The sequence below is a fragment of the Embiotoca jacksoni genome, unplaced genomic scaffold (assembly GCF_022577435.1).
Source record: "Embiotoca jacksoni isolate LCO1_2020_lvr unplaced genomic scaffold, fEmbJac1.0.p SCAF_7, whole genome shotgun sequence".
Classification (NCBI taxonomy): Eukaryota; Metazoa; Chordata; class Actinopteri; family Embiotocidae; genus Embiotoca; species Embiotoca jacksoni.
The window spans coordinates 4117391-4145387 of NW_027185425.1; the positions used below are offsets into that span (position 1 = coordinate 4117391).

Here is a 27997-nt window from a genome sequence, read left to right on the forward strand (position 1 = left end):
TCGCTTAAGCCCCGCCCCCTTCCTCCTCCCCCTCCACCACCGCCGCCACCGCGTCCATTGATTTGAAGATCGCTGATCAGAAAATCAGCGTTGTTTTTCACAAGTAACAACATCGAGGGAAAGCTTCTCCCCCCTCCCCCCGAAACCGACTCAAAGTCAGGTGACACGCCGGCGGGTTTTGTATTTTGTTGTCACGAGAAGTACTTCCTCCGGTGGAAGAGGGCCGAAAAGTAAACATAAATCGAGGAGGGTTTTTAGTTAGAGGCGGCGGAGATGAACGGACGCTGACCGGCGTCACCTTTTAACGGCTGTTGTCACGGTGTTGTTTTTTTTTAACGGCTGCGCCGTTTTAAGGCTCACGAAGATGTTCAACAAAAAGAAAGGCGAAGGTGAGTAAACGGCAAAGTTAGACGCTTTTCTTTTTTTTATTTCGTGTATGTGTGTGTGTGTGTGTGTGTTTCTGGCTCGTTACCAAGCAGATACAAAACAACGAGCTATCTTAGCTGTTAGTGAGCAGCTAACGTTTTGCTAACACCCAGCCGGTGGCGAGAAGAAAAGGACAACAACAACAACAATATTTTTGATTGACACCGCAGTCGACCAGATACTATTGTGTAATTGCGACTTCACTACTCTTTAGGCAAATGTCTTGTGTGTGTGTGTGTGTGTGTGTGTGTGTGTGTGTGTGTGTGTGTGTGTGTGTGTGTGTGTAGCCCCTTTCACGCCCAAACATGCTACCGAGCCTAAAATTTAAACGTTCCTCAGTTCACACCGCCGATTTTTTTCTTTTGGGGGGGAAACAATATATTTATCTTATATCTGGCTGCATATCATCCTCTGTCCTGGATTTTATTGTTAGAACATGGAAGGTAATATGGTGTATATATATATTTTTAGGGCTACATAACAAGTGATACCGTCTCCTGAACTTAGGTGACTTTACTGTTTAACCAGACAGAATAAAAACTTATTCATCTTGTTTGGCCACTTTATCATCATTTCTTATTGATTTCTAGATGTGACTGAGCCACAGCAGCAAGTTTCAGTTACTTATTTATTGTAGTAAATCATTAGTTGTCACCATTTTCTTGACATATTAAATAAAACGATTTGGGACATTTTGATTTTTGTTTGTTGTGATCCACTAGTTTCTGTTCGAGTCAACCAGCTATATAGTTAGTATTTTACATGTTCTTTATTTATATTAATATAAGTTAAGGATGCCATGAGGGCTGATCTAATATTGATATGGATAATCTACAAAATGTCTGAACAATGCAAGAAGATAACAATTTCAAAGAGCGCAAGGGGGCAAATTCCTCCTTTTATGTGACAAAGAACCCAAAATATTTAGTTTACTATCATATATGACAAGAAAAGCAGTAAATCTTCCCACTTGAGAAGCTGAAATGTTAATATTTCCTTGAAAAAAATTACTGAAATGACTAATCGATTATTAAAATATTTGTGCCAGTCAGCTAAATTCATTATCGGCTTATTGTTTCAGCTTTATGCTCCGGTCACTTTTTGAAGAGGTTGATTCGAGGAAGACATTTATGATTCAAACTGGCCGGCAACGGATTTGTGTTCTGAAGCTTTTTTTTTTTTTTTACCCTCCGGAGAAGCTACAAAACAAGAGACGTTTGACCTTCCTCCAGTAACACAATTCATATTTGTTGCATTCGGAGTTATTCTCACCACCATGTGTGTTAAGTATACAGAAAAGCATTGTTAAAAAATAAACTTCTAAAATATGAAATTTACGCAGGAAGAGAATCCGAGCTCTGAAAATTGGACAAAATTTGAACTAACCGAAAATAAATCCCCTTAAGCTCTGCTGCTGAGAAATCTTGAGTTCATTTGGGGTGAGAAAGGAAATGAAACTGCTGTTTAAAGTCACGCAGCTATGATGTATTTTTTGTGTATAACGTTTGTGTGGCTTTTATTTGGCCTCATTATGTCGTATTTTGTGTCTGCTTTTTGATCTTATAATTTGGAGCCCACTTTAATGAGTTCCTTGCGGTGGCTGCCCAACTCTTGGAATTTGTGGACACACGTGTCCTTGTTTGTCTTCAGATAAGATAGAGATGCTGTGTTTCCGTTTACCGGGACACGGGGACACGACCCTGAAGCACATGAATTCACTGAGGTTCCGCCAGCATTTCTGTGACATCACCATCGTGGCCAGCAACAACCAGACATTCAAGGGACACAAGGTGGTACTGGCTGCCTGCTCCCCCTTCCTGAGGGACCAGTTCCTCCTCAACCCGTCACCCAAACTTCAGGTAGGTGGTCACCAACACACACAATCCCACACGGTCATCATGGCTCTCTTTGACGCTCTTATGCCGAGTGAAAACACCTTGTGTTCCTGTTCCACATTTGTTTCCAGATGTCAATGCTGTATAGCTCCACCGTGTTGTGTGATCTGCTTCAGTCGTGCTACACTGGTCTCCTGCAGTTCAACCCAGAAGAGATCGTTAACTACCTGACTGCTGCCAGCTACCTCCAGATGGACCATATCGTGGAGCGTTGCCGGGGAGCTCTGCAGAAGTACATGAAACTAAAGAACCACCGTCCACTGAAGGTCAGTCTTGCAGATCAGTAGTTTCTTAAAAGTTTACAGACAGTTTTTTTTTATTTTTTTTTTTAGACGATACAAACATTGTACTGTGAGGAAATAGTATTCACTCCTGCTTCTTTCTTTCTGGAATTTTGTGGTTTGGCGTGTCTTTCATTTATTGTGGTGCATGTCATGTAATGCGAGTCTTTTAGTCCAATTCGATCCAAACCATTTACTTCTGCTGTCCTTTTTGTCTTTTGTGACAGAAATAATTCCAACACAGTAAAACTTGCTCAGCACTTCTGTAGCTTGCAGTGATGCAGTGGTAATGCATCTTGAACAATCCCATGATCTGTTTTTCTCCTTTCCTCCTCTAGACAACTGCAGAGGGGAACCAGCCAACACCAGTGATCGTCAGTGACAGCATATACTCTGTTGCGTCTCCTCCACCCACTCAACCCTCTCCTGTTCCTCCACACAGCCCGGATGTACACCCAGTAGAGGAGAACAGCGATATGTCTGCTCAGGGCAGCAGTCAAGAAAATGATGACAGTCCCGTGCTGAACGACCCATGTATTAAGGTACCTTTTTAGCTGGTAGGATATTACATCATTTGCGGTAATGATGTAATCCACTGAATCATTTAATTAATATAAATTCGTCCGTTCGTTGTCCCAACATTTAGGCTGCCAGAATTGTTTAATACTCCAAAGATATTTTTTGGGTGGTGCATTCCTAGGCATGAGCTATTCTGTGTATGTAAAAAAATATTATTATTAATTAAGTACTGTCGACTGCATAATATCGAGCCACACTTTCTCCGTGCAGGACTTTTATACCAAGTCAGAAATAGGTGCTTTCAGAACAAAGGGAACTTTTTCACAGTTCTCAGAGTTGTTGGAGGAAGTACCACCTTCTTTTTATGTGTTGGCACTGCAGGAACTGATAACCATCATAGTTCTGTAATTAGTTCCCTGCTTGACCCCCTCCATCAGACAGACCTTTCCAATGGGGAACTGCTTTTAAATGGCTCTCTTCAAGGTCACCAGACTCCCTTGACAAAAACAGTAATTTTACCTCGCAGGACAGGGGATTTGCTGGTCTACCACTGATTCAACCAGTGAGTTTATGTTATATTTTGGTGGTGTTGTAACACATCAATTCAGATCCAAACTGTGAAGGAAAGCATCAAACAACTCTGTATTTTGATGGGCTTTTTTTCCCTTCAATTTTCAGGTATTTTTAGAACTAAATCTTTAGTTGCAGCTTTAAGACACCTACATTTATTCTTAACTGTTCCAGGTTAATGCATCCGATGAGGAGGAAGAGCCCAGACCGGAGGACTTTGATGTGTTCAGGGTGTTTATCTCTGAAGACGGGCAGGTGAACAGAGGCGGAGAGGAGGAGAAAGGAGCTCCGTCTGACGTATCCCTCGATGCTTGTTACCCAAAGACAGACGGAGTTGTGATGGGAGCAGAAGGCGAAGAATACGACTTGAATCAAGGAGAAGGAGATCTCGGTTCTGTGGCACTTTCAGCGGAGGGTCTCCGGGCTTTCAAGCGCAGACTGTCCGACCCTAAAATTGGCCGAGGGAGGGGCAGGGGGAGAGGTTTCAAACGGAGAAGGTGGATGTCGTCCCTGGACAAAAGACCTTTCAGCATGGCTCACCAGGATGTGTGGTACCTTGGATCTGGTGGATTGGGAGGGAATTTCGGGCTGGACTTCAGCCAAGAAGGGCTTAAGACAGCAGGAAGCTTCGTCTCAGTCGATTTCCCACGGTTGGACTTCAACATGGATGACCCTCAAGGGGAAAAGGTCTCACCAATGGCAGCCAACAGCGTCAACCAGTTTTCACTGGAGGAGTGCGGAGAAGGGAGTTCAGGGCTGTCGGCTGTGGGAACAAATGAAGGAGGGGACGAGTCCGTCGCTGTGGTGGGGTCTACTTCCAGTGTAGCCGGCCCCGTCATCTGCGAGCACTGCGGCATGACTTTCCCTTCAGCCCACTCCCTGGCCCTCCACTGCCGCTCCACCCACCTGCTGTACGCCTGCCCCTGCTGCGGCAAACACTTCCACCACTCGGCCAACCTCACCCGCCACATGGCCGTGCACCGAGGGGGCGGCAAAACGCACCAGTGCCCCCTGTGCTACAAGACTTTCACCCAGAAATCCACACTGATAGACCACATGAACCTCCACAGTGGCGAGCGGCCGCACTACTGCGCGTACTGCCACGCTCGCTTCGCCCACAAGCCCGCCCTACGGCGCCACCTGAAGGAGCAACACGGGAAAACCACTGGGCAGAACTCGCTACACGAGCAGGAGGAGAGGGAGAGGGCAAGTGGCGCCGCTGGGAAAATACGAGAGGAAGAGCAAGAATGCCTTGTTACTGAACAAATGCTTGTTAATGAACAAGTGTCGTAGGCCAAAGAGACACGTGTCTGAACATGTGACGCCCTTCAGGCTCAACTGCTTACCACAGTGACATTTGAACGCGCTGTCATGTGATCAGTCACAGTGTCAATAATGATTTTGAACAAGTGCTAAAAGTGACTTTAATGCCTTTAAATTCTCTTAACTGCCAAAACAAAAGTGTGCAAACTAAACGATACACCAAATGACATTTTGACTTGACGTGGAAGGAAAACACAAGTATCAACATTAAAAATGTCCGTGCTAGTCAGGATGAACGATACCAGGACCCTGAAACCTAAGCAGACAATATACCATCCTTTGTTTTGTTGACACCTGTGCTTTTCCTGCTGTGTCATGTTAAAATGTTTGAACTAACAAAGGCCTGTTGATATAAATGTCTGGATAGTTCTACTCAAGACATTATGTAGTGTGTTCCATAAATAAAACCTCTATATCCTGTAATTTCAGTCAGTTGTCTATTAGTTCTCCCATACAGGTGTTTCCACTTCGGTTGTCTGATCAGACCGAGCCCGAGTCATCTGTGGCTCTCCTGGTAGTCTTACTGCTCTTTCAAAGGGCTTTTGTACATCACAAAACTTTTGATAAAATATGTGAAGATCTAACGTGACTATGACTTTTATTTATTTTATTTTTTTTCCCTGTGTTGCAAAACAGTATTCAGGAAATAAACTTTGAAAGCTTGAAAACTCGCGTGGAAGGGCTCCGTTATCCACGCAAGAAGTCTCCTTCTTTTCCCTTCCAGTGTAGACCAGTGTGCCTCCAATCATCCCGCCTCTTATTGGTTCAGTGTGTAGGATTTAGAGCTCTCCCCAAAGCCTTTTCAAAATGGAAATGGCGTTTTCATTCATGTATAATCACCGACAATGAAGAGCAGCTGTATTTCGTTGCCTCATACCTACACAGGGAGCGGGCCCTTTACCTCCTGCCATGTTTCCACAGTAGCCCGGAAGGGACAAACCAAACACTGGCTCTAGCGGGGGCCTTTCGTAAGTCACGCAGCAACTGTAGCTTCTCTGCAGAACTGTATATCCCACACCGCACCTTTAATACAAAGACACAACACATGCAACGCATACAGACACATTCTGCGAATCTCATGAAAAGGGTTCTTCTTTGCTCTTTTAGAGTACATTAAGGATCTCAACATATTACCCACTCAAAAATGGAATTCTACAATTCCACTCGTTGCATTGAATTTTGCAGTTTGTATGACTAATGGGTAAAAATAAACTTGTTAGTGTTTTTATGCATTTGTCTTCAAACATTTCTTCGATGCACTCGAGGAATATTTGGACCCATAACCTGAATGTATTTTAAATCTTTTTTTTTTGTCTTTAACTGCCACATAAAGAAAATTACATATAGTCTCATTTTCACAACAACTTGATGGAAGAGTATCGACTTAGAATTTTTTTTTTTTTTTTTAATCTCTTTTGCAGTTACAGGAACAGAAAGTTTAGTTTACTTAATCTCCTTCATCAGATGGATTAATACTCGGATAATGCAGTTCATACAAACAGACAATATGCAGCTTGAACCGTTACACTCATGCCATCTATGGAGGTGAATATCTGACAGGTGTTGGCTTCTGAACAGGACCGACATTTCCTTAATATCACAGATGAGCTGCGATATCTGGATCCAATTCCCACTTTGACTGTCGCTTGGAAATCTCAATCAAAGCATCGGTGTGTGTGTGAATACTATTTATTGAGCTCAACAAAACACATCTCTAATTTGACGAGCAAAGCTGCCACACAGCATCGCATCCCGACTACAGTGATCTGTGCGGACAGACAACAGCAAATGAATACCGCAGCACAGACAAGACGGCTGAAGCAGACGACTTCAACCGCTCATTAAAACAAAACAAAAAAACATGAGCAGAAACTCCGTCACAGGAAATCTTCACTGTACACCACTTGGTTCCTCTTGTCCCTGTAGGAGCCTTTGGTGCTGTTCTGCACCGCTGTGAAGGAGAGAGGCCGAGGTGAAGGTTAATCCACGCTGTGCAGACACACCGACAGTCTGATCGGTGTCTAAACAAACAATGAGAGCGTTTACCCAGTGAAGCCCACACAGATTTGCCCGTGGCGGCATCCAGCATCGGCTGCTTCCTGGCGATGCTGACTTTGATTTGAATGTCTCCCACCGTGCTGCCATTCAACTGTGAGACAAAGACAGCGAGGCCAGTTTGCTTTGTCTACTTGTACACGGCATCCCCCAAAACTACTGTGTTTCTTCTAATATATATATATATATATATATAAAATAAAAAGAATGGAAAGATTTCATCACTGTTTGACTAGTTAGACATGATAAAAAGTTTACTTCAGCATTAAAGTGCTTTATCGAACTTGGAAATAATCATTTGCAACAATAATTAACTGTAATAAATTCTTGTAACCTCAAATTTAAATTCAGTGTTTCTGTTTACCAATAAAAGAAAAAAAATGCTCAAATTTATGGAGCTTTAGCAATTTATCTGACATGTCAGAAACCTTATCTGATATTTTTAACTAAAGTTCACTGACTAATCAACCACAACACAGTAAATACACGTAGAAGAAATGCCGTCAAAATGCATCAATGTAAATTCAAGTGTGAGAGGAGACGAACAAAAACAAACTTAAACCAATAGTTTAAGGAACACTGTGTTCAGGTGTGCTCAAATTTTGATACAATTTTTTACATTCAATTCAATATCTTTAACCATCTCCAAGCAAAAATATCTAATCATACACATTTCGTATAGAATCTGATCATTTAACACAAATATATGTACAAATACTTTTATACCAACTCTGTAACTACTCATAAAACAAGTTAACTATGAAAGCCTCTACTTACAACTGTTATTGATATTTCGATGATCAGCTGAGTGCCAGCTTTACTCTGAATTATATGCATTGTTGTATTTTATATTTCTTCAATCGTTATTTGTTCTGTGGCTAAGTTTTGGACGATGCGATATCAACTACAGAAGAGAAGTATCATTTATATTACCGTCAGATTCCCAATATTTAGGACAGTACTGACCTCAGCTACAGCCTGGTCTGCAGACTCCATCTTCTCAAATGTAATAAATGCACAACTGGAGAGAGAAACAGAAGCAGCGGGGAACAGTCAAGTACTTAATAACACTGTGGAGAGCCGCATTGCTGTACAGACAATCAGAGCAGCAGGCAGAGATGCCCAGTATGCTGCGTGCACGGCTTCGTCTAAGGGCTGCGTACTTGCGTGGGTTGTCCATGGAGAGGTCGATGATGGTTCCTTGCTGAGAGAAGGCAGATCGCAGGCTGTCCTCGACGAGCCCGGAGCCGTAAACGTACACCGTGTTCCCCTTCCTCACCCCTCGTCGCTCTGGGTACGAGTCTGATCCTGAGAGGCAAAACAAAGGAGACGGGGATAAATAATAAACATTGTGCGGAATTATTTTCACTCTTTACACTTGGCTACGGTTTACTTTCACTGCATTATAAGAGTCTTAATATGCAGTTTTCAAACAATTTTATATACATTTTGGATCCATATATTGTGGAGTCAGGATTTAACTACCTAATTGTAATAAACTTTATAGCCGCCCCGAATAAGATTTGTATCATAGATCTTCCTTCAAAACCTTCTGGAAGTGCACCTTGACAGACTATTTTTGGATCTTTGAGAATATCACAATGGAAAACCTCCTTAAGGCCATCGAATATGTTCTCTGAAAAGCCTCCGGCTGGTCCAAAAATGCTGCAGAGATCTGACAGACCCTATTTTTCCCAAATTAGCTTCTCTTCATTGTCTCCTTGTAAAATCCAGAATAGAATTTTAAATCTTACTCCTCACGTACAAAGCCTTTAATGATCAGGCTCCTTCATATCTTATAGGTACATATTATCCTAATAAAGCACTTCACTCTCAGAGTGCAGGCTTACTTGTGGTTCCTAGAGTTTCCAAAAGTAGTTCAGCTTTTAAGGCTTCAAATTCCTAAACAATATCTGAGAAGTTCGGTCTTGGAAGTGCAAACTCATTTCTTATCTGTTGGAATGATTTGAGTTGATTATTGTGGAGTATCTTATGTAAAAAAAAAAAAAAAAAAAGTCAGTATTCAGACCACTTTTTGGAAACCTCCGTCTGTATGTGAAGGTACAGGCTTTAACATAACCTGCACCAGCTACAGACGAGATTCACTTCTGCCAGCTAAAAGATGCTTGTAACGGCTTTCCTTGGTCCACTCTCCCATTTCAGCGTATTTAAGCGATCTAGGAAGGGTGCTACCTTAAGTAGTACACATCAGATTGTCTTTTTGATATGAAGCCATCGATCCCTCATCCATGACACCAACAGTCAGAGGCAATACCTTAAGTGTGAGAGTCCCAACCCTCCATTTGGTAAACAACTGAAATAAGTAGCCTTGATAAGACGTGAATTCATACACACTCGACATGGTCAATTTGAACGAGAGAGAAAGCATTTTCGTTAATACATCTGATTATTGTCTTCTAGTTTTATTTATATAAATTATCTAAAGAAGAGGTAATGATCAAAGTATTTCAAGCCATTATTGGGCCTGAAGTTCACAGCAATACAAAATACAGGGACGCTCTTAAACAGTGTTTACAGAAAATGTCTACTCACGTCTGAATGGTCCATCTCTGTCTCTTTCCCGATCCCTGTCCCTGTCCCGCTCTCGATCCCTGTCTCTGCTCCGGTCTCTGTCTCTGCTCCGGTCTCTGTCTCTGTCTCTGTCTCTTTCTCGCTCTCGCTCCCGGTCCATGTCCCGGTCCATGTCCCTCTCCCTGTCTTTGTCTTTGTCTTTGTCTTTATCTTTATCTTTATCTTTGTCCTTGTCCTTATCCTTATCCTTGTCCTTGTCCCTCTCTCTCTCTCTCTCCCTGTCCCTCTCCTTGTCCCTCTCCCTCTCCCTGTCCCGCTCCCTATCCCTGTCCCTCTCCCTGTCCCTCTCCCTGTCCCTCTCCCTTTCTCTATCCCTATCCTTGTCTCTGTCCCTGTCCCTCTCACTGTCCCGCTCTCTATCTCTGACCCGCTCTCTATCTGTCTCTCGCTCACGGTCCCGCTCTCTGTCTCTGTCCATTTCACGGCTGGATGACATGCCACCTCCACCTCCGTCCTCCTCATCCCGGTATCGGTTGCTTGAACTGACAAAGCTGCAGAGGCAGACAAGGAAATGATGTTAGACATAGATATACACGGTCAGCATTTTAAACATGGTGCTTTGCTTTGGTTTTTCATTTTGGTTTTGGACATTACCTCTCATACAGAGATTTCCTGTGGGCTCTCTTTCCAGACTAAAAGAAAGAAAAAAAAATGTGATAACATCAGCATAAACTGTATTTACACTCATTGGTCAACAGGTGTCTTGATCTGTAAATGTGCATCATTTATGTATGTTTACACGACCTATAAACATTACAAGAGATGCTATCTTCAACAAAGTGGTCATGTTGCATCATGTTTAATCTCCTCTATACCTCAGGTTGGTCTTCATCTGTAGAGATGCTCCTTTGGAACGGTAAGAAAGCAGGAACTGAGCCTTTTTCTGGATCCTGTGACAGATGAAGAGCATGAAACAAACACACAAACAAACAACACAAAGTAGGAAAACAGTTTAACAACAAACCAGACTATGGGTGAAATTGAAGGCATTCATTCCCCAAGTGCTGTTGCATTTCATCACCCTACCTGATTACATTCTTGCCTATAAACACCAGAGATAACTTTGAAATTTGTAGGTGAAGTGATATGTTTAATGACACCAAACCTTGAGCTTGATTTCCAGCATTCGAGAGCGTTTAAAGCCCGAGTTCTTGTTCTCAGACTTGATAGCGCTGATGGCCCCCGACTTGATGAGCATCTTCGCTTGCTCCGTCGCTGTTGCGGTGTCAACAACAGGCTGGTCTGAAAGGGCTGCGATAGAAAAAAAAAAGTCAGAAGTAAATAAAAGCCATGTTTTAACTAAATCAAAGCAGATGTCGCTCACGTGGGAATTGTTGAATTGTTGGGTTCCTCTCTATAATGTTGTAAAATTGTGTGGTAAGGACATTACTGGGTCAAGTACCCGAAGATGATCTTTGTTGTGATTTTCTCTACCATTATAACACTTAGGTGCAGCACACAAACATTATTTCACAGCAGCTAATTCACTATAAGCTTTGTTTTAGCAATCTTGGGCGATTATCATTTTATGGCTGCTATAAATTAACATTGTCCTCCTAATTGTCCAAAATTACATGAAAATGTATAATATTTAGAGAAATAACTGCCCACCACCTTCACCGCTACCAAACCTAAGCCCCGCAGGAACTGCCGAAAACCCTAAATTTGACCCTATTGAAATATAACCAAGTTGAACCGAACTGAATTGAAACTTATTAAGACCGGAGTTAAAGTGACTGTGTAAAAGAATGAATTCAATTATTTTACACTTTGGGGATGCTGGCGGCGTGAAGATGTACACGATGCACTTTAGTAAACACAAATGCTTTAGTGTACATACTAGTTTATAATGAATCAAATTCACATACTCCGTTTCAAGCCACTCTGGTTGGTCTGGTTGGTTGAACTCTGCTTCTTCAAGGCGAGCAGCGCCTTTTTCTGAAAAGACAGTTAAACCACAAACTAAAATACTCATTGTTTTAATATCAAACGCCAAATAACTGGGGAATAATTTCAACTCTTGCCACAAAAAAAAACAACAGCTTTAGTCTTTATTGCAAAAAAAACCCTCGTTATTAATATAAAGTACCCCTGATACTGACGGGACAGGACAGGAACCTTCAAGTTACCTTTTTCTTGAGTTTAGCATATTTCTTTTGCAATGCCTCCTCTTCCTCCGTCAGCGAGCTGGGAAACACCACCATGATGGCACCGCTGCAACACAGACAACAACAGCTTTTTTTTTTTTTTTTTTTAACAAATTCTGCTTTTAGGAAAACTGGACCGCTATTAACAAGAGTCGAGTCGCTGATAGCCGACAAGCTAAAACACGACTTCCTTCCCGAGAGAATAATAAAAAAAAAAAAAAAAAATGCAGTTTATTCAAATCAGAAAGGAAATATACGACACGTTCTCTCATAATAAAATTTTTTTTTTAAAAATTATAAATATGCACGGTCTCTTAAAACAACCATGAACAACAGTTATTATTTTTTTTTTTTTAACATATGTTTGATTCACTCACCAAATTCAAAACGGTGTCCAACAACAACAGTGGCGCGTAAATATGACGTAACACCTGCTGGCGACGTTTTCCTCAATTTGTTTGCAACCAAAAAAAAAAAAATGTCGGTAAAAAAAAAGTTTGCAAAAAAAAAAAAGAAAAACGTGTCTGTGGATTTTTAACAATGATTTACATACTGTGAGCAGCTCTGTGGAAATAAGCGACACGTTTTACAGTTTTTGTTTTTCCTGTTGGCGCTAGCTCAGTTTTGCTAGCCACTTCCGGTTGGGAATGTTGGCAACTTCCGAGGCGTCAACAAAAACTACTTTGGTGGCAACTTTTAGCTTTCATTTGCAAAGTGGGGGGCATGGACAGAATCAGTAAGTTGTGGTTTAATTAACGTGAAGCCAGCTTCCAGATATTTACATATAAGTGAAATGTGTTTTATGTTGCTCATGCGGTCGCCAACGCTGGGTGTGTGTGTAGCCTGTAGGTAATATTGCTAACCAGCTTGCTGTCAATCAGAGCTTCATTCAGCAATTCATGGATTTAATATTAATCTGATTATCCAATGACCGTATCAGCGTTGTTTCAGTTTCTCTTGAATACATAGAGCCAAGATAAACGATCTGAGTTAGTAGTGTTTTAAAAAGACGCCTCCTCCTGTCTGCTCCCTGCAGGGATGTGGTCTGTTTTTGTTTAGTACGTTCAGTCTCCTTTGTGGTGTTGTTGTTGTTGTTTTGTTGTTGTTTTTTTTCTGCAGATGTGCCCCCTGTGGGCCCCCTGGACCTGCCGATGTCCCTGCTGGAGATGGGATGCTCTGGCAGATTTGAGCTCATCACACGTCCCCTGCCAGACCAGCCTTTAGCTCCGCAGAGCACGGTCAGTAACGGTGCTGGGAAGTAATGTAAAGTACATTTACTCAAGTGCTGTGCGTTTTAAAGTATCTGGACTTCAGTTAAGTATTCCCATTTGATGCTTCTGTTTACTTCCACTCTATGTGACAGCTTTACTTGATTTCCAGATGAATATTTGCCACAATATATGATATAATAAACTTAAAATGCAACACAAGATTGACCCAGAGGTTTCCAACTTTTTTTTTTTGGACATTTTACAAAAAGCAGCGTTTTGTAGGGGGTCACATTTCAAATGGTGATCAGTCGGTAATCTTTTTTTGATTCATTATTTTATATTACCATCTGTAAATAGTCGACAGTAATCATTGTGGAAAACGCAGGGGAATTACATGCAATTAAGGAACTCAACTTAAATCTGATTTGCTATTCTCCTGCGCAGCTTCCTCATGGCCTTCCTCCCACCAGCCTGACCTTGGAGACAGAAGTAGAGAAACAGTTTTTACGGGACCCTGCCTGGCTTCCTATACACGACACAGACTTTGCCTTCCAGAAGTTTCTCAAGTACGTAAGACTGTTTATTATTTGGATGTTGGTGGTGTAGAAGGCATTACTAGTGTCATGATCTATTTATAGGTTTGATTGAATAACAAAAAAGAATGTAATCATAAATTTCAGGCCTGTTTGGGAGCTCTAAAATGTTGTTTGTGGGGGGGGGAAATAAAGATATTCAGTGCGCAGATAAAAAAATAAATAATGATCGGATGTTATATTATTAGGGTTTGGATTTATCTAATATACTTAAAGAAGATGTAATATTTGTGTGTCATTATTTCCAGGGTGACTGAGAGGAAGGTTAATATCGCCTCTCTGCTCAACTGCACTCCGTCTGCGCTTCACTCTGGTCTTTCCGTTGTCAGAGATCCAACCACAGGGATGCTTCTGGACTTCACGGAGGTAATGTGGCTCCCTTTTCCTTTAAAACGTCTTAAAACAACATCGTAGCTGTTAATTCTGTTACCTCTATTTGGGCGAATTATTCTCACTATCAACAGACAAAAATAAAACCATTTCTGAGGTCACGTTTTGTGACATGTTTGCTGAAGAAAAAAAGAGTCCCACTCCTCCTCATCATCTGAATAACCCAAATAAATCAAAATTATTAAGTTAACATCAATTAATAGGTTTAAAGAAAAGATCATTTTGATAAATCTGTCAAATTGTAAAAATAGAGTTTAAAGCCAACACGTTTTTCTATATTTCTGGTTTCTATCAAAGGAGAATGTGATCATTACGGGTCTAAGCAAAGTGAAGGCTAATTAACATTCAATCTGTTTTTCAATCTATCCTTTCTCCTTCAGGTGTTACTGGAGAACACAGGCATGTCAGCAAAGAACTCGCTGTCGTTGCAGCGGCAGCCTGGACCTCCTTCAGAAAGCCTCCGAGGAAGCAACACCAACTACCCCTTCCTCCCCGGTGAGACATAGTCATTTAAAGCAATTTCACTTTCGTAATTTGTTTCCTTCCTTTAGTGCAGATGTTTGCAAGTGAGGTGTTTTCATTACCTCCTGATATATTTTTTGCAATATTTCCACAGGAGGGATGGAGGAACTCACTCTGGACCAAATTAAAAATAAATCTGAGCTCGAGACGGCAATAGATTTTGAGAATGGTGATTTATTTAAATTTTTTTACATTGTGATTTTCAGCGTTGTAAAACTAATGTCAGAAATGATGTTGCTCTTTCTGTTTTTTCTGGTTTAATTTGTCACTTTTCTCTCATAGATTTACTGAGAGTCCCGCCTGGACTTAAAGCTGGGATGGATTTTACTGACAAAGGTTTGATATCACAGTTCTATGTATGTAAAAAAAAAAAAAAATCCTTCATGGTTTATAGATAATCATTCGTAACTGTTTTTACTTAAATTTATATCTCGAAGATGCCAAATTAGCAAAGCCGGAGGTCAACCTCATGTCCCTCCTGTCCACACTGGAAGACATCCCTGATCTTCAGCCTGAGGCAGAGGAGAAGGAGGAAGGCAAAGGAAGTGAAGAAGCCCCCAAACTACCCAGAACAAACAGTCTCGAAGACTTGGGCATCAAGGTACCTCATTTAACATTCTGTGTTTGGTAAAATACTTTAATTCAGCTTAAAGTGATCAACTGCAAATGGTCCATATTAAAATGGATCTTTGCATTATGGAAATCGCAGACAAAAGTTTGATACAAAGAAACACGTCTGATAAAATGACTTATGTTTTCAGCTAAATCCTATATAATTACTTGTTAATTTTGCAAACTAAAATTAATCCCAACATAATGCAACCCTTTATGCCTTTTTATATGACCTAAATATAAAGTATGCTGTTGCCTCTGGCTGAACATGAGCTGCACTGAAATCCCGTCCTCTTCTGTGTTCAGGATGCTGTGTCATCCTCGTCTCCCCCGGAGACAGGAAAAGAGGAGAAATCAAAGCCAAAAGAGAATCCGGTGGAAAACAAGAAATGGGCAATTCCTGTCAACATAACATCACCTTGTGATGATTTTTATAAACGCATCCCCAACCCAGCTTTTAAGGTGGGGATTCCTGCAATCATCCAGTTACCTAAAATATGATATAATGTCTGTCAGTGCCTCCAAACGCACACACTTTCCTCCCACCTCTTTTATTTATTGTCTCTGTGTGATGAATCACTACATGAAAATCACTTCGGCTGAGCATCCGGCGGTAACTGATCTGTTTCTCTTCCCTCCTCTGGCTCAGTGGCCGTTTGAGCTGGACGTTTTCCAGAAACAGGCTGTGCTGAGGCTGGAGGCTCACGACTCTGTGTTTGTAGCTGCGCACACCTCCGCTGGCAAAACAGTGGTGGCCGAGTACGCCATCGCTCTCTCACAGAAACACATGACAAGGTGTGTGTTTGTTGGTGCGACTTTATTACTTCTGGCCAACACATGTGTGTAGGAGCACAGCTGTGCAGCGAACTAAACACTCTTCAATACAAACTGAAGGCGGCCGTTAGGCTTTGAAGTTAGACAGGAAGAAAAAAAACAGCAATGACATTAAAAAAAATTTTTTTTTAAAAATAAGAAATTCAGTGTTAATGAGTTCACAGGATAAAAAGAGGTAAACCAAATTAATTGCAAAAATTGTTGCATACAATAAAAAAGAAAACTGGATTTACCAAAGTGTAAGCGAACTGTCAAATAAGTTACACTGTTCATTATGCCAGAAAGAAATATAGGATCCCCAGTAAAGTACAACACCAACTCCATGTTCGATACAGTAATTAATCCAGGTAATGTACACATAAAGTAAACTAAAGTAAAAGTGAAAAGAGTTCAACATGTGACAGTTAGCCAATGAGCAGTTTGCCAACTAGCAATGTAATAGCCTCAAACAGCTCGTATAACGATTAGCTTTACTGGCTGTAAGAAAATGTAACCTAGCTAAATCAATAATCGGCTACAGATGATGCTACAACAAGGTTTATTGTTGTGGTCGAGTGGAAAGTTCAAATCTCCAAAATGTTAGCCTTTCAGAATCTGTCTGGGCCGCTAATGTTCAAACATAGATAATACATGATTAGACAAACGATGTGCAGATTAATATATAGCTTTCTTTACATGTTGTTATACTTGATTTCTAAAAATGTAGAATATCAGAAGTCGGACTCTGATGTCTTTGCAGTATTAAAGGTTCCCATATTTGGTCTCTCCCTGGTGTTTTTATAGGACCATCTACACGTCTCCTATCAAGGCTCTGTCAAACCAGAAGTTCAGAGACTTTAAAAACACGTTTGGAGATGTTGGCCTCCTGACGGGCGACGTGCAGCTCAGTCCCGAGTCTTCCTGTCTCATCATGACCACAGAGATCCTCAGGTACTCCGGCTGTGTGCTATAAATATTAGAGTGATGTGCTCAAAAAAGAAAGTTTCTAGACTCCTTTATCGTGCTGTCCACCCTCAGGTCTATGCTTTACAACGGCTCGGAGGTCATCAGAGACTTGGAGTGGGTGATCTTCGATGAAGTCCACTACATTAACGACGCCGAGGTCAGGGGGCCGCCCCGCAGATTCCCCTCCATTTATCTGATTTACTGTGTGAAATCAAGAATAATTGGTTTTCCTTTCCTGTTTGTTTTCCTCAGAGAGGAGTTGTGTGGGAGGAGGTTTTGATTATGCTTCCTGATCACGTCAGCATCATTCTCCTTAGCGCCACAGTGCCAAATGCTCTGGAGTTTAGCGAGTGGATCGGGTAAATGCACCACACTGACAATGAATGACAATGCCAATACAATGAATATTAGAGAGCTATTTCTTAAGCAGTGATAGAGGCTACAATCTGGATTTTTATCTCGGATATCTGTTCCAAAAATGACACATAAGCTCCTAGCATCAGTTGTGTTGTTTTATTTTTTGAACATTGCTTTTTCTGCTTCTCTTTTTCTTTTTCTTTTTTAACTCCAGTCGTATTAAGAAAAAGCACATTTATGTGATCAGCACGATGAAGAGACCAGTGCCTTTGGAGCATTATCTGTACACTGGAAACAGCACCAAGACTCAGAAAGAGATGTTCCTGCTCGTGGACCCAGCAGGAAACTTCATGACTAAAGGGTACGACTTCACTGTGTGGGACTTTATTAGGTGATTGTTAATTTGAGCTATTTCTCTTCAAGGAAGTTGTGTTCCTTGTTCAGGTATTACACCGCCGTCGATGCCAAAAAGGAGCGCACCAGCAAACATGCCCAATCATTTGGCACGAAAAACACTTCTCACAGCACCACAGCCAGTCAGGTAATTCTTCTTCTATCAGCTGTCTGAATCTTGATTTCCCCCAACGACATCCTCGTGTGTCTCATCCCTGTCTGTGTTTTTTTTTTTTTTTTCTTCCCCCTTCAGGACCGAGCAGTGTGGCTCACCCTCGTGCACTTCCTGTCTCGACGGCAGCAGACGCCGGTGGTCGCGTTCACCTTTTCCCGGACGCGGTGCGACGATAATGCCCGCTCGCTGGACTCCATGGACCTGACCACCTCCATCGAGAAGGCCGAGATCCACTCTTTCTTCCAGAAGAGCCTGAGTCGCCTCCGAGGAGGAGACCGGCAGCTGCCGCAGGTAAACAGCAGCCAGCGGGGACCCTGGTGTCTCCTCTCCCCAGGCCGCTTTCTGAAGTAGTGATTCACTCTGCTTGAATGATCATTTTCTCCTTTTATTTGCATGTTTAATTATCGTCTGGCACAGACGGCTCCCCTCGGTACAATATATTCATCATAATGAAGGGAAAGAAAAAAAACATTCTCTATTTTGGGTACATATTTGCTGCACCAGGCAAGGACTTGCAGAAGCATACTGATGTAGAGCTAAAGTGATGAGGCATTTGCAAATTTATCAATACATGTTTTTAAAGTCTTATGTGAAATTAAAATGAATATCTTGTTTTGGGTTGCTTAGCAAAACAAAGTTTTGAAGTTTTAATGGGCATAATTAGTATTTTTTAACATTAATATGGCCAAATGATCGATCAGCAATGATCAAAACTGCAAGTCGCAGACTTGCACAGATCTGTGTGATGCATTATTTAAAATGGATAAAGTAATCAAGAGATTTATTGGCTTTTAACATTTGATAAAATATTGGTTTCGGCATTATTTTATGGTTTATTTATTAACTTTGTGCAGATATAAAGTAGAATACAGTAATACAGCTTCAGACTTGTTGATGCAGATCTTGGTCATGAGGGACCTGTTGAAGAGAGGAATCGCAGTCCATCACAGCGGGATCCTGCCGATCCTGAAGGAGGTCATTGAGATGCTTTTCTCACGAGGTCTCGTAAAGGTGAGTCAGACAGGAAGATGAAAACAAAGATATCGAAGATGTTAGTTTTTAATGATTAAGATCGAATCAATTTAACAAACAAATTTATACTAAAGTGACTATGTATTGCAAACCCACCCGCTCGCTAGTTTAAGCGTAATATGCAGATACAATTGGCTCTTTCTAACTCTCGTCATATTCCTTTCTTCTCCCAGGTGCTGTTTGCCACTGAGACATTTGCGATGGGAGTGAACATGCCCGCCAGGACCGTGGTGTTCGACAGCATCAGGAAACACGACGGGACCGGCTTCAGAAATCTGCTGCCAGGTTTGACGCGCTGTTTCCGCTCTTTCATCATGAACCAACATTTGTTATTCTCTTTCATCTCGGAGGATGAATCGGAGTCGAGAAAAACCACCGCGTTTGGATATCTCTTTTATGTTGTGAACCGTACTTTTAGGGGAATACATTCAGATGGCGGGCAGAGCGGGCCGGAGAGGCCTGGACGCCACCGGCACTGTCATCATCCTGTGCAAAGCCGGCGTTCACGAGATGGCAGCTCTGCATGTCATGATGCTGGTGAGGCTCTCCGCGTTTCAAAACCCACAGCAGTGGTTTAGTTTTGTCACATCCATCTGCCGCATGGGTTTATACATCATTTGCTATTAAGTCTCCTGGTAACCGGTCCCGCATATCTAAAGCAGAGCTGCGCCGCTTGTTTATTTTGGCTGTGACTCAAGGAAGGTGTCGCTGAGCTATTCATTTAACATTTAATTACACAGTTGAGTGGGCTCCTTTAACTCAGTCTCCATCTGTAGGCAGTTTGGAAAGGAGTGTTTGGATTTTAATGTGCTCAAATCATTTTGCTTTTATCCCTTTTTTTCTGACAGGAGCTTTACATTCTCGATTAAATGTAGGAAAGCCAGAGCCTGCTCTTCTGTAGATGGTGTAACATTATTTTATGTGTTTGTTGTAGTCTTTTCTTGACCACCTAGAGTGTTATTGGATTTTTGAGATTAAAAAAAAAAATCATTTTTTTAGCTACGGTGCGGGGCCGAGGGATTTAGTGTATACCTATCCAAAAATAGCAAGTTTGTCATAAGTGCTGTCGTTGGATAAACTCTGGGTGTCTGGATGTCTCTCTGCTTGTCAATCTTGTGTGCTTCGTTTATAACACGATATGAAGCCAACACATCGGTGCTCTTTTAAAAAACATGTTAAATAAGAATCCTTAATGTAGCCTGCCCGTGAACCTATCCTTCCTCACACTGATTCATTTTGTTCAGTTTTTTTTTTTTTTTTTTTTTTACATGTAAAGAAACAAAAACCTTCTGATGATAAAAGACATCAGTGTTATCAGTAGACAAATTCAGAGCACTCTTGCCACTTATTTCTGTGCTGACTTCTGTTGTGCTGACGTCATCCTCTTTGTCCTGCTCAGGGTAAACCCACCACCCTCCACTCCCAGTTCAGACTGACCTACACTATGATCCTCAACCTGCTGCGAGTGGAAGCCCTCCGAGTGACCGACATGATGAGGAGGAGCTTCTCTGAAAGCCACAGGGACACTCAGGTAACATAGACCGGCAGAGTGGGAGGAGGAGGAGGAGGAGGCTTTAAGTGAGGCTAGAGTATAAAATGAATAAAAAGTAAGACTTTCTGTTACAGTTACAGCATTATTTAGTTGTTCTGCCTTTTATTCCTGTTTAATCTCCCCTCCTGTCCTCCTTCTCTTTTTTAAGTCATAACAGCTGCTTCTCTTCTCTTCTTGTCTTCCTCCTCCTCCTCCTCCTCCTCCTCCTCTTCCTCTCGCTTTAGGCCCAGGAGAAGAGGATCAGCCAGCTGAAGCGGGCGTTGTCCACTCTGCCTCCGCTGGACACGGAGGGCCAGCTGTCCGACCTGATGCCTTACTACCACACCGTGACGGAGCTGCGAAACACCACAGAAGCCCTCCAAGTACGCTCGCACACACTGTACAGCATAAACGCCGAAGATCAGTTTGCACGGCTTTGATCAGCTGCGTGTTTATCGTTTACATTTCCTCCCTGGTGTTTCATTGTCAGCGCGCTATGCTGGAGTCTGTGAACGGACTGAAAGCTCTGTCGGTGGGCCGAGTTGTGGTGGTTAACAACAAACAGCATCTCAACGCCCTGGGAGTCATTCTGCAGGTTGGTGTGTTGTGGTTTTAAAACAGCTCCCCTGGTACACCTGCACACAGTTTTTCAATGTACTCGGCAGGTCGGTTTCCCAAGCATGTTGGAGAACACACTGCAGTTCTTCTGTGGACGTCTGTCTCTTCATGTAATCCCAGACTGACTCCGCAGTGTTGAGATCAGGTCTGTGCAGCTCATAACAACTGCTTCAGGACTCCTCCTTCTTTATTGTGGTTCAAGATAGTCAAGTCAGTTTTGTTTACTGTATACGTGCACATTTAAATACAACAACGTGACCAAAGTGCTGCATAACATTAGACAATTAAAACAACCAGAATGAAACATTTATGTCATTTAGTAAAATATATAGTAATTTATATTCATTCACGTTTGGAGTCGTTGTCTTGATGCAGAATGAATTTCAGACGCCTTCCTCATGGTGCTGCATGACGGATACAAAATCCAAAGCTTCTAAATTTTGCTGTATTTAGTTAATATGGGAAGCAATTAACAATCTAATGACAAGTTATAGTAAAAAATTATGGAAAATAAGGGGAATTTAGTTCCACAAATGAAAGTGTAAAAATGAACATGCACAAATTACAAAAAGATTTAATTACCCTGATGGATGCAGAAACTGTGTTTGGAGATAAGTGAAGTAAAACTATCCTGTTTTACAAGATAAGTATTGAAGTATTGACGTGAACATTGTGTGTAAATAATACAGCCTTATCGTTTTTATAGAGTCTGTGTCTCATTTCTTATGTGTGCCTCTTTGCTTACAAGCCAAATAGAAGATTTCCAATCATACCAACAATTTTGTTGACTTGCATTCATCAGAGGTGGGCTGTCTCTAAATAATTATAATTTCATTTTAAGTGCCAATGTCATTGTTATATTTTTTGTACTGTTTTTCCAGTACAAGAAAAGCTGTATCCTGTTTGACCTGTTGATGGCGGCACCAGAGATTCATTTGAAGAAACCCTTGACTTACATTGAACAACTATTTGAGGAACATGTGGGCAAAGGGATATTACAACATCTGATGAGAAAAGTTAGACAATCAGCTATTTACACCTGCAAGTGGTTCAGAGTTATGGTGTCATTCAACCTCTGTGTCTGAACTGAGGGAATAACCACACGCGTGGAAAAAAAACACACGACAATACTACATTTTGAGCCACAAGTCGACCGTGACGTCCCCGCTGTGTGAACACTGTGCCTCTGTGTGTCTCTGACTTCCACCTCTGTCTTCTCTCTGTGTCACAGGTATCTAATGACTCGGTGAATCGCACCTTCACGGCTCTCATTATCTGCGAGAAGGGCAACGAGGAAGGAGAAGGCAACAACAACGCTGCTTTCCCTCACCTCTTCAACACGGCTCTCTTCATACCTGAAGGTAGGCAGATGGTTTCAGGTGTTCACGCTTCCTCACCGACGTCCCCTTCTTGAACACTAAAGCACGACTGCTTTTCTCAGACATATTTGAGTTCAACAGCAGAACGGGAATGATGTTTCCTGTCTGTCTTTGGTTTCCGTCAGGCCCTTGCAGCCACACGGTTCAGAAGCTGAAGCTTCAGGACGTCTCGGGCATCACGGTGAAAACCCTCAAAGTGATTCCAGACAGGATCATTGATAACTACAACAAGAGACAGCAACCGCGGTTCAGGTGTGTGAGCTCGTGTCTTTATTTAGGAAAGCTAAACAGCTGCTCTTGTATTTAACCCGAGTTATGATACCTTGCAGCGGGCAGCCTGGGTAACCTTTGTGGGTCTGTTTCTCTACTGTGTGTTTGAGACACTTCATTTAAAGGTGCCTTCTGGAGTTTTTGACCAGTAGCAGCGCTATGGAGCAAAATGTTAAGTTGGTGGTTTTGTTTACATCATCCACATGCACGAATAAACCCGACAATTGGTTTCACGCAGGTCCACTGACTGACAGGTGGTGGCAATAACACGGCAAGAAAATAAATAAATAAAGGCAGTGAAGATTGCTAGCTAGTCAACATCAGTGTATAGATCTTCTGTGTTGTCGGGATGAAGATGTGTGTGAAACATCCACATATTAGAATTTGCAGCTTCTTTGCAACGACATCCATATTTGAAGTATTGTCTGTTGTCATGGCTACAACTTTGTCATCTATCAGAATCAGATTTATTGGCCAAATTCCTTCAAAGTCTTCTACATATATTATATAAGTCTGGACGAATATGAATATAAACTGCAACTGGGTGGCTTGGTGGAGACGAGGAGGCGATTCTTGTTGTTGTCAGTCAGCTTTTAACACAGATTTGTTTATTTATTTCCTTTTTAAAAAAAATTTAAAATTTAAAATATATCACACAAAAAAAGTAGCTCTATCAAAATAAAACGCATCATCTTTGTTTTTGTCTTTGTCAAGATATTCTCTTAACTCTCTTCCTGACTCCTTCTTGTCCTGTAGGCATGACCCTCCCGGCCAAGCCATCTCCACAGCAACGCAGGAGCTCCTGCGATTGGCCGAAGCCAGCCCCGGCGGCAAGATAGCGACCCTCGACCCCGTGAACGACCTGCAGCTGAAGAGCATGGATGTGGTGGAGGGCTCCATGAGGGTCCGTGTGCTGCAAGACAGCCTCAAGGATTTCAACTGCATCCACTCGCCCACATTCGCAGAGCAGGTGTGTGTGTGTGTGTGTGTGTGTGTGTGTGTGTGTTTGTGTGTTTTGTATTTGTGTGAACACAATCCTCAAAGAATGCACTCTTTTTAAGTTATTTCTAGTTTTGAAATGTGCTACAAAGATAAATAATGTAGCAGAAATTTATATTTCAGTTTTTGTGAATAAAGACATCAAATTTATTTTGTGCAGCAGTTGCATACTTATGCAGCTAATTACCATCACAGCCTTACATAAGACTCATATTTTGCAATAGGCCCCCCTCTGAGGCCGTCTCTTATTTCTCCGCTTTCATTGCCTTTCCTTTTATCCCTCTATCATTTCTCATCTAGTTTTACAATATAAACATCAAACTCCACCGCAAGATTTCTGCTTTCGTGTTGTACCTCCTGTCTTCCTTCCTGGCAGCATCATTGACGAGATAAGATGCGAGAATCGGTGCTGACTGTTTCTATAATTAACCATATAGGCTCGTAGCAGCAGCTCATCGCTGTCTCACAGGCACGGCGTGTCATTTGAGCAAGCTCACACACACACACACACACACACTCACACACTCACCACTTATTACATTGCAAGATAACAGGCTCTTACTTGCAGTATCACCGTCTCCTCTTATCGCTGCACTTTCACACTTCCTTGTGTATTCAACAGTGTGTATTAGGAAATCAATGGTTAATGCAGTGTGCTCTTCACTGCAAGCTGTTCATATATAGTTATTGGCCTCACTGGGTTTTATGTACAATATCCACCAAGTGATTTTCCTCTGGTGTCAATGAGAGTAAAACAGGCAGCAGTTTCCTCTCTGCTACAATGCAGCGCGGCTTTTTTGTTGTCATTTTGAAACCAGGTCAAGTACTGCTGTACTGCTGTTGTGTACTCAAGTTCAATAACTTGTGTGTGTGTGTGTGTGTGTGTGTGTGTGTGTGTGTGTGTGTGTATTTGTTTGTGTCAGTTTGCTCGTGTTAAGGAGAGGATGAGTGTGCAGGAGGAGCTGGACCAGCTGCTGTTCCTGGTGTCGGACCAGTCTCTGACTCTGCTGCCTGAATACCACCAGAGGATCAAGGTTTGGATCAGACGTTTGATGTGATCTAATGTGTTTCTGATTAGTCAATCAGCAGAAACATAAATACATCGTCAGTTATTTTCACAACTGGTGCATTTTTAGTCATTTATTGAGGAAAAATTTAAAAAAATGTATTCCTGGTTTCAGCTTCTTAAATTCAAAAATGTTCTTCTTTCCTCAGTCTTCTATGATTACAAAATTAAATATCTGTTTGTCAGACAAAATTACACCGTATAATTATTTATTAATTAGCATTTAGGTACAAAGTACAGCTGAGGATGTCGAGAAAACTGAATATTTGACCTGATGGTTGCACTCGATGAAATGTCAGAGTGGTTCTTACTGTTTATTATAGAAATCATCTAATACTTGTTCACTAAAAAACAAAAACCTCCCAGAGGCTCTAATGGAAAATCTGGAATAGTCAATGTAATTAGGATTCATCCTCCGAGGACCACGAATGGTTGTTGAGATCAGTCTGGATCAAAGTCATTGACGGACTGACTGACGTCTCCATCTCTTGAGCCTGCTAACATGACAGTCGGTGTTAGAGGAATATATTGTAATTGAGTGCAGCCCAATGAAACTTCACCTCGACGGATCCTGAACAAACACTCAAGAGGTTTTATTTCCCTGCTGGTCTCCTTCAGGTCCTTCAGTCCCTCCAGTACGTCGACAGCAGCGGGGCGGTGCAGCTCAAAGGCCGCGTCGCTTGTCAGATCAGCAGCCACGAGCTGCTGCTGACCGAGCTGCTGTTCGAGAACGTCCTGAGCCCGCTGGCGCCCGAGGAGAGCGCCGCCCTGCTGTCCTGTCTGGTCTTCACGCAGAACACGCAGGTGGAGCCGCACATTACCAACACGCTGCAGGAGGTGAGGAAGAGCAGGAGGAGGAGGAGGAGGAGGTGTTTTATTGCTTGCACCTCGTTATTAAAGTGACGGCGAACGTGACGTGTGTCCTTGACATACTGTACAGACTTCACGGTGACTCATGCTCATCACATGGTGCAGATTTGATGCATAACGTTATGCAGACAGGACAACCGGACACTCCACCTGACTCACCCATGTGGTCTGCTGCTGCCAAACGCCGGCGTCAGTGTGTGTCGGGAACTGCCCGGACATGAAAGTGCTTTACGGGGGGGGGGGGGTTTAAATTAGTGATGACACGAGTAGAGATTTCTGAGAGCCCAGAAGAACAGAGACGCCGGGGCCGCAGTTTGTGAAACGGATTTCCTGAACTTAAACGACAAGTTCATCCTGTTAACACTGAGAGACGGGCGAGCCAGTCCCTTGTAAAACTTAAAAGTGTGTGTCCGACAGTTTTTACCTACTTCATCCCATCACCTGTCTATTTTTCTTCCAGGGCATCAAGCGGGTGCTGTCAGTGGCTCAGCGTATCGGAGAGCTGCAGAGGGACTGTGGGATACCGCAGACAGCCGAGGAGTTTGTAGGCCAGTTCAAGTTTGGCCTGACAGAGGTGGTGTACTGCTGGGCCAGAGGCATGGTGAGCTTTAACACGGCGGCTCGTGGTTTTGATGCCAGTTGCCCCCATTATGAAAATGCAGTCTGTATCTAGATGAGAAAAAAAACAAAAAACAAACGTGTTAAAGGGGCATTCAACCAATTTTACCGATGAAAATCATTTGTCGTCGTGCAGACTGGTGAAAACACTGTTTAATGTCCTCTGTGGCTCTCAAAGCAGATTTCAAGAGTATATCTCGCCGTCTGCTGAATGAATTTAAAGGTTCATTTTTCGATGACTCTTCTGAGTTTCCCGGTTTTGTGTAAGTGCGGTATCATATTGCTGGAGTACATCTTCAATGCACGTGTAAATATGAGATGAACTCGGACAGATGCTCGCACCACATGAGCAGTGGCAGCGGCAGGATTAAATTTCATAGTACTCACAAGAACTGACCTTAACATGAAGGTTCCTGCGCACATGTACTCAGCAAGCAAGCAGAAGAAAGTGTTTTATTTTTTTGCTTCATAGTCACAGACACAACAACCACTAAATAATTTCTGATTAGCCATCGTAACATTAGTAAGTGGACGCAGCAAAAAAATTAAATAAGACGGGATCTGCTGTTTTTACATTTTATTGTCAAGATAGGATGTTAAAAGAATTTCCACACAAGGGCGTACAGGGCTGTCATTGCTGGAGGTGAAGTGTAAACGTAATCTGTACTGTGCACTTTCTAATGAAAATGAGCCAATGACTTAGAAAAAGACGCACATGTCTTCGTCCTCTGCTGAGGCAAGACAGTGTAACGCATCCTAAAACTAATCCACTTAAAAGTTATTACTTAAACTGCCAAAATTCCTCATTTACAGACTAACTTCCTGGTTTCAGCCATTGTACTTCCTGTAGGTTGGTAGATTTATGGTTATCTTGTTATGCCTTATTCCCTACAAACTCACATCATAATTGTTTACATGATTTATATAAAAGTTAAAATAGTCAAAAATCTCGTAAAATGCATTATGATAATGGAAACGTGCATCTATTCACTGCAGTTCCCCACACAGACCGGTATCTGATGAGAATTCAGGTTAAAGGTTGTCGAGGCTCCTACTCTGTATGAAGTTGTTTTAAACACTTTACAGTAAATTTTAGTTCACATTAAGACATAAAACAATCCTCGAGATGCGTGCTACTGAACTTGCTCATGTCACACCTCTGTCCCGTCCCAGCCCTTCGCCGAGATCGCCCAGCTGACTGACGTCCAGGAGGGCACGGTGGTCCGCTGCATCCAGCGCCTGGACGAGGTGCTGAAGGAGGTGCGACAGGCCGCCCGCATCGTGGGAGACTCCGTCCTGGGCAGCAAGATGGAGAGGGCGTCCCTGGCAATCCGCAGGGACATCGTCTTCACCGCCTCCCTCTACACCCACTGAGGGATGCAGCCGGAGGGGTGTGGGGGGAGGAAGAGAGGAGGAGGAGGAGGAGGAGGAGGATGCTGGTGAATGTGGGCGCACGCCGAGGTGCCTGCAGCCAAGTGTTGCTTTGTGTGAAAGGTGTGAGAAAGATGGAGATGCATGGGGGAGGTGGAGACAGTGTGATGTTTAGTGCTGTATGTGCCTACAAAACATGTTGATGTTTACGTGAAGATTCTTGGCCATGAAGACTGATTTTAACCAACAGACCAAAGTGTGGGGATGACCATGAAATCTGGATTGTAATTATTTGTACAGTCATTAAAACTAATCCAAACCCCTTTTTTTTTTTTTTTTCAATAATCTGATAGTTTGTTTGCGTCAGCAGCACCAGTGTATTTTCCTGATATGCTGACGGCAT

At 42.3% G+C, this 27997-nt stretch overlaps 3 protein-coding genes across 5 annotated transcripts; 2 read left to right on the plus strand and 1 right to left on the minus strand.

The window, feature by feature from the left end:
- Positions 1-70: 70 nt before the first annotated feature.
- On the plus strand, positions 71-5598 carry LOC138214436 (zinc finger and BTB domain-containing protein 12-like). Its single transcript, XM_069176062.1, has 5 exons — positions 71-389; positions 2077-2285; positions 2393-2587; positions 2941-3144; positions 3866-5598. The coding sequence occupies exons 1-5, from the start codon at positions 365-367 to the stop codon at positions 4982-4984; spliced, it is 1752 nt and encodes a 583-aa protein (XP_069032163.1). The 5' UTR covers positions 71-364; the 3' UTR covers positions 4985-5598.
- A 1087-nt stretch (positions 5599-6685) lies between these two features.
- nelfe (negative elongation factor complex member E) lies at positions 6686-12259 on the minus strand. 2 transcript variants are annotated; one of them, XM_069176063.1, is made up of 11 exons: positions 12186-12259; positions 11791-11875; positions 11530-11599; positions 10767-10912; positions 10477-10551; positions 10256-10293; positions 9623-10152; positions 8233-8377; positions 8036-8090; positions 7061-7163; positions 6686-6965 (listed from the first exon to the last, which is right to left on the minus strand). In XM_069176063.1, the coding sequence occupies exons 2-11, from the start codon at positions 11863-11865 to the stop codon at positions 6892-6894; spliced, it is 1311 nt and encodes a 436-aa protein (XP_069032164.1). In that variant the 5' UTR covers positions 11866-11875; positions 12186-12259; the 3' UTR covers positions 6686-6891. The 2 variants fall into 2 exon arrangements, with proteins under 2 accessions (XP_069032164.1, XP_069032165.1); XM_069176064.1 differs by lacking the exon at positions 12186-12259 and having other exon boundaries at positions 11791-12004.
- On the plus strand, positions 12259-27945 carry skic2 (SKI2 subunit of superkiller complex). Of its 2 annotated transcripts, none has more exons than XM_069176058.1 (29): positions 12259-12544; positions 12845-13046; positions 13464-13585; positions 13861-13978; positions 14383-14497; positions 14619-14693; positions 14807-14860; positions 14962-15125; positions 15443-15598; positions 15786-15931; positions 16754-16900; positions 16988-17072; positions 17168-17274; positions 17487-17633; positions 17717-17813; positions 17919-18131; positions 18741-18851; positions 19046-19157; positions 19291-19409; positions 20272-20403; positions 20649-20786; positions 20894-20998; positions 22253-22382; positions 22526-22652; positions 23427-23640; positions 24593-24703; positions 25354-25572; positions 26066-26206; positions 27397-27945. In XM_069176058.1, the coding sequence occupies exons 1-29, from the start codon at positions 12456-12458 to the stop codon at positions 27595-27597; spliced, it is 3897 nt and encodes a 1298-aa protein (XP_069032159.1). In that variant the 5' UTR covers positions 12259-12455; the 3' UTR covers positions 27598-27945. The 2 variants fall into 2 exon arrangements, with proteins under 2 accessions (XP_069032159.1, XP_069032160.1); XM_069176059.1 differs by having other exon boundaries at positions 12459-12544; positions 12928-13046; positions 27397-27943.
- The last annotated feature ends 52 nt before the right edge of the window (positions 27946-27997 follow it).